This window comes from Phaethon lepturus, unplaced genomic scaffold (genome assembly GCF_000687285.1).
Source record: "Phaethon lepturus isolate BGI_N335 unplaced genomic scaffold, ASM68728v1 scaffold491, whole genome shotgun sequence".
NCBI lineage: Eukaryota > Metazoa > Chordata > Aves > Phaethontiformes > Phaethontidae > Phaethon > Phaethon lepturus.
Window position 1 is genome coordinate 43,258 of NW_010519572.1, and position 6,387 is coordinate 49,644.

Genomic DNA, 6,387 nt, shown 5'->3' on the forward strand with positions numbered 1-6,387 from the left:
TGTTTCTATGGCCTTCTTTTCTTGCAGTACATTCATTTAGCTGTCAGCTTTTACATGTAGTTATAATAAGGTACAGTTGCAGTGTATGTTTTCATTGTAGACTGAATCATATGTCTTACATAGCTTCAAATGAATGTTCATCATAATGCTGGTTATAAAACAATCAGAAAAAAAAGATAAAGTATCTAACTGCAAGAGACAGTGAATAGCTGAAAGCATAATTAACTCTCCAGTACAAAAGTACAAACTTATTTTGTTACTAAAGTTATTAATAGGTAACTCTGAGAATTCCTATGATTTACTGACTGAAAAGCCAAACCTGACTGTATACAGGTTTTAAAAAAAGCCAAATATCATAAAAGTCATGGGATATAGCATAAGGAGGGGTTTTTCATTTGATGGAATTAAATTTTGTAGTTTAGAGATCTAATCATTGTATGTCACAATCTTAAAATGTGTCTGGATTAGGTCAGTGCCTGTTTTTTGCAGCTAAATACCCCGTATGAGCTGATTCCAGCTGTTGAATGCAAATTCCTGTGAATATTGGGCACTTGAGAATGTGGATTCTTGAGTTACTGTGAAGAGTGTTGTTGGGGCTCTGGAAGGCACAGCTGCTGCTCACCGAAGGAGTCCTTTTCTTTTGGTAACTCCTCACAGTTATGAATTCATGACCTGAAGGGATCTTTTCAGTAGTTTCAGTGTTACTGTGTGCTTTAAAAATTAAATGTAGTTGGCTTATTTCTTTTGAATTAATTTGGTGCCACACTGTAAAACATTCATTTAATTTTGCATGTGTTTAGCCTAACAATGCTGTGAAGAATTTTGAGGAATGCCCTCGACTGAGGCTTATCAGTAAATGCCTAATTTCTTACACTTGGTGGCTTCCACAAGTTTCCCAAGCATGTCCCCATTTCAATCCTGTGTTGGGATAACTTTGTTCTGATACAGCCCTCAGCAAGGAGGCAGCTATCAAAATCCTTGTCACTGGACTCAATAAATGTAGGACGATTAACAAGAGATAAACTTAAACCATCCCTTTTGTGGTAGGTGTGAGCAGACATCTCCCTGTACCCTCGTGTGATCTCTGTGCAATCTCCAGTAATAACTGAAATCATCAGCAGGCTGCATGATGTAGTCTCTTGGGCTTCTGTGAGGAGTCCAGTCTTGCTTTCAGGTGTTTGCACTCATATTTTTCTTACCCCCGCTTGAACTTCTGTTCTGTTTTCTAAACAGCAGTTGATGCTTGGGTTTGAATCACTTTTTGCCAGCAAAGTAATACTTAACCACTTTTGGATTGTTGTTACTATATAGATTTTCCAAGCAGAAATTCCTTGCAAGGTGAAGAAAAGAAAACAAACAAAAGTGTCTTTATCTGTGCATACTATACAAATACTTTAGGAAAAGGAGAAGAAATGAGTATTGATGCATCTGTTTTCTGTCTCTTCTATAGGTGTACAGGATCCTCAACATGAGAAGATAATTACTGTGACTACTAATGGAAGTATTCACAGCCCAAAGTTTCCACACACATACCCACGCAATACTGTACTAGTGTGGAGATTAGTAGCAGTAGACGAAAATGTATGGATACAGCTTACTTTTGATGAAAGATTTGGGCTTGAGGACCCAGAAGATGATATTTGCAAGTAAGTTACTTTTCCTTTAACTGAGAAAAATATGAAGGGGGGTGGAACAAAAGTGTTGCTCGAGTTTTGCAAAAATGTGACACCAGCATGTCAACATATTTATAAAATGCTTTTAAAGTATTAGTTTATGGTTTTCTTTTGCAGTGTTAGGGAAGGATTTAATGCTTGAAAGCTTAGGGGTCCCCTCATTTTTCTTTCTGCATTCAGTATCCGGGCCACAGATATGATACACAAATGTGAAATATTTAATCTCTTTCTCAAATTTAAGTTTTGACATCTGGGAACATATCCTTGACAAAATGTTAGAGGAATGGATGTCTCATTTTTACAGAGAAGATTTGGGTAAGCAAGTTACCTGAAGTGGAATTCAGATCACGACACAAAGTACATCACTGTTCAAAAAAAACTCAACAAAACACCCCACACCATACTGCAAAATATTTTAATGGCCTTTAATGGTTAAGTTCTCAGTTTTCTATGAAAAACAGCACTTACAGTACTGCATTTATTGATATTCTTCAATGATACTGGTTTTTTTTCCCGACTTCAATAAGTATTCTGCATGCTCAGTCACTGGCACAGGTTTCTGTAGGACCTGTGGAATCTATATTTCCGTCCTAGGATTTGCAGCTGAAGGCTTTGTAGCTTGGGAGAGAAACAACCATGACAAAATGGGCATCAGGATGGATGTAGCTCTGAATCAAGCCATCTGATCATGTTTTGGCTGTTTTGTGAGGCAGTAGAGGCTGACATTATATATGCTTCCTGTGGGTGGGTGAAAGGGGAGAGATCCTAAACTCTTGTATCCTGTATCCGTCTGCCATCACAGCAACACATCATAAAAAACCCCAATGTGTGAATAGTGGTACGTTGTCTGAAATCTTTTCAGTAAATTAAGTAACAGATACAATATGTCATTTGAATGGCATATCCTCCTTCAATGTGTTCCTGGGGAGGTACTTTACACAAGATTTTTCTTTCAAAGTAGTTTTTTGTTTTGTTTTTTTCTGTTTGGGCGTTTATTTTTGAGTACCTTGTATATACATTTGATTTGATTATTGCTTTCAGTTGTTCTAATTAACTGATATTTGGTTGGTTTTATATCTTGTATCAACTTTTGATAACAAATTTGAATTTCGTAGAGGTCACTTTTGCACTCATCCTTAATTTTGGAGCTGAGGTACATAAGAGATTGGCAGATGATCTTTCTTTCCTAATTCTGAAGGGAGTAATTGTCAAGGCCATGTCAAATATAATTAAAATATAAAGTACTGTAAACATATGTTTGCTCAGATGAGTGCACTCCCTTGGCACAATAATTCTTTTCTTTAAAGGAAAACTTAGCTTGCTTTTTCTTTTCTTTGCATATGGCAGAGTGAAGTGACAAGTGAAAGAAAATCCAGGTAGGGTGACTCATGCGTCCACTTGCAAAGAAAAAAGTAAGATAAGTTAAAATATTTTTAATATTATAACTAGAATAGTATTTTAATGGGAGTACATTTGTTTTAAATAAACAATGTGCTGAATACAGAAGTACTGGTCAAATTAAGAAATGGTAATAAGTCACTCATAATCTTCACTCGGTCGTAATCTTACTGTGCTCATATTTGTGCAGGGACAGCAGGAAGTTGTATGAATGCAATTCCTGATATGTGCACTTTTGAGGACACATTGGGCTTTTTGGCTTGGAAGATAGGACCCTCTGAAAAAGAGAGTTATATTGTTGTTTTTAACCAAAAGAAAAAAACATAGCTAGGGTTCCTATGAAACTTAAATTCAGTAACAAAATCAGTAAAGGAAGGGCAAGTGTACCATGATTGATGTAAAGGGGAGTATCAATAATTGACAAGTTGAGGAAATAACTAAAGCACAGAGAGTTTAACTATGTAAAACAATTCGATACAGGCCAAGTAAGTTACCAGTATCAGAGTAATATCTCTTTATAAGTAATGTCTTGCATTTCTTATCTCTTATAGTTCCTAATAAAATTATTTAATAATTTTTCTCGTACCTTCTGTAGAAAAACTAAGGGTTTTATTGTCTGCATCCTATACTCCACTGTGTTTCTGCCATCTTGAAACACACAAACCGGTATTGTTGTTGTAGAGTACTTGACAGTTGCTCCAAAGGCAAGTTTATATGACAAAAGGCAGAATAAAATATGACATGAAATGTAATGTATTATAACTCTATACCTTACGGTGACCTGATCCTTTGGTTCTGACCTACCACTGAAACTAGGTAAAAACTGCAGCCCAGTAATGTTAGGCTTTCTATGCAACAGTGTATAGTTTGTACCAGGTATCTTTCTCTCCCTTCTGTAGTGTATGAGAGGAACTCATGAGTTACCTGCAGTGGCCATTGCCACAATTTTCAGTTCCTCTACCTCCTTCATAAGCTGCATGTTCTGTGCAATGCCCGAGATTTCTCATCGTTGTAGGCTCTATTGCCCTGTAGTGTCAGCTCACTGCACGGATGAGAGAATACGCTAGAGTGTATTAGTTTAAGATAATTAGCAGCTTTTAAAATCTCATAGTAATTCAAATATTGCTCACACATTGGGAAAAAAAAAACCACAAAACATACCGCTATATAAGACTTCTTTTCTTAACATAGCTCTATAACAGGGAAACCATGGTAGTGGTGAATAAGAAATATCCTAGATGTATCCTGAAGCTATGGTGAGCTTTTGCCTGTATCTGGCTGACCTGACCTCCACACTTGGATTTCTCCAAAGTCAGTTCTGACATTTCGAGCTATGCTGTGAGGTCTTTTCATTTAGAACAAGTATCACAGTTTACAGATATGTTGAAGGCACCAGTCTAGTCTCCACTTAAATACTTGTCCTGAATCTGAATCAGAATGATCTTGCATGGATTTTTCCACTTGTTTTTACTTGCAATTCAGCTTACAGTATTTACTAAGGTAGAGCATTTACATTATAGCAAATTCAATGTTTATGACTAGCCATCCTAACCCAGCCTCACCTGGAACAGCATTAACATGCATAGTCCTAATTATTGTGCTCATTCTCACCAGTTTTAAGCATGAATGCTGTGTTCTGTATGTTTTGGAAACAAAGTTTAATTTATAGCCTTTTTAGAATAAACTTCTGATACTTTGCCTGTATTTCTCCAGATTATTTTTGTCCTGGTTTTACAATTCTGATGCACTTGAAATTTATGCAGTTCATCTCTGCATTGCTTAAAATACAGCTGCTGATTTTTTTTTAACAATAGTTCTACTTCATCTGCACCGTATCCTTTCTATGGACAAAATGTTAATAATCCCACTATGACCTTCCCAAAGTGAACACAAACTCCAGTTTATGTGGAAACCAGATCCATGCATGTGTCTCAGAAGAGATTTAGGTTATTTGCTTAATAATATGGACATACCAATCTCTGCAATATTGCAGTAATTTCAGTCTTGTACACTGTGTTTGATTCAGTTGTGACGTAAAAGAAAAAGGTTAAGAACAAAAAAAAAAAAAAAAAAACAAAAACCCAGCAAACCGAACAAACAAAAAAGGAGAAGGATGCAGTTTCCTGGCTGTTTCATGCATTACTGTTCAGATGATAAAACTGGCAGTGAATTTTTCTTACGTAAGGGAATTTCTATCTCACAGAGACATAGTGGATTTACATTCTCTATGCCCACCCTTTCTGATGAAGAAAAGCAGCAGCTTTTCTTCTGCTGATATGATAGCTGATATGACAGGTCATTATTTCAATCATGCTAGCCCCTGAATACTGTTTTAATCATAAGGCCATTAGACTTCTATACCTGACAGCTCCTATCGTCAGGGAGATGCCATAACTCTTCTTGACCAGGAAGGACTGATCTTTGCTCAATTGTTGCTTATTGTCCAGATTTGTTGCTTTTTGTCTCTGAGAACACGCAGCGATAACAACTTTGTGATAAACCTCTCTGACAGGAAGACACAGGTTCAGCTTTCTTTCAGAAGGAACATGGATGCTACAGTTGCCTTGTCTAAAAGGCAGTCTGATGCTGTAAGTTGTACATTGGAGCATTACAATGCAAGACTGCAATAGGAAAAGAAAAAAAAAAATTTCTTTCTTACGTTAGTAGTGCATGTCAAACTTGCTCTCTCCCTGTGCACAGAATGGCTCTAGTTGTTCATCGTAGTGGTGGCTGCAGCTGTTCTTTCTAATCATCAGATGATTACAGTCTGTTTAACTTTTATTGTATATAATAAACCCCAGAAATGTGTCACAAATCCAAAGTGCAATTACTGTAGGTAAGATGATAAGGATAAAATACACGAGTTAAAAGAATGTGGAACCAACCGATAGTTGAGTAATAGATGCCATTTGACCGTCATCTTGGTATTAGGATAGCTATACTCATTTCCAACTCTCTTCAGCCCTCTAATAATTTAAAGTATGAACTATAGCCTGTTTTGTGTGGCGTGGTTTGGTTTTTTGGGGGGGTGGGGGGAGGGATGATCTTTGGGTGTGTGTGGGTGTGGTTGTTTGTTGTTGTGGGGGGGTGGGGGGCGGGCTTTTCACAGCTGCATATATGAATCTGTTCATGTAGTTGTATAAGTGAAGTATTTACCTATAATGTTTTGAAAGAATTCTAGAACTTGTCTAGTTAATATGTGCAATATTTAGAACTTTTGCCTGAAGAAAATTAGTTAAGCTGAAGGCAGCTGTCAGTGCTAACATGGGGTAAAATCTGTGTGAGTAGTACTGTTGACTCCCCCCCACCACCCCCC

The 6,387-nt window shown here is 37.0% G+C and overlaps 1 protein-coding gene across 1 annotated transcript in view; it reads left to right on the forward strand.

The window, feature by feature from the left end:
- Positions 1–1,450: 1,450 nt before the first annotated feature.
- LOC104628474 (platelet-derived growth factor C-like) overlaps positions 1,451–6,387 on the forward strand; it is a gene marked incomplete at both ends in the record, with an annotated part of 18,524 nt that continues 13,587 nt past the window's right edge. The window contains one exon of the mRNA XM_010297073.1: positions 1,451–1,646. Within this exon, the coding sequence (XP_010295375.1) occupies positions 1,451–1,646 (196 nt within the window). The remainder of the gene's footprint in view (positions 1,647–6,387) is intronic.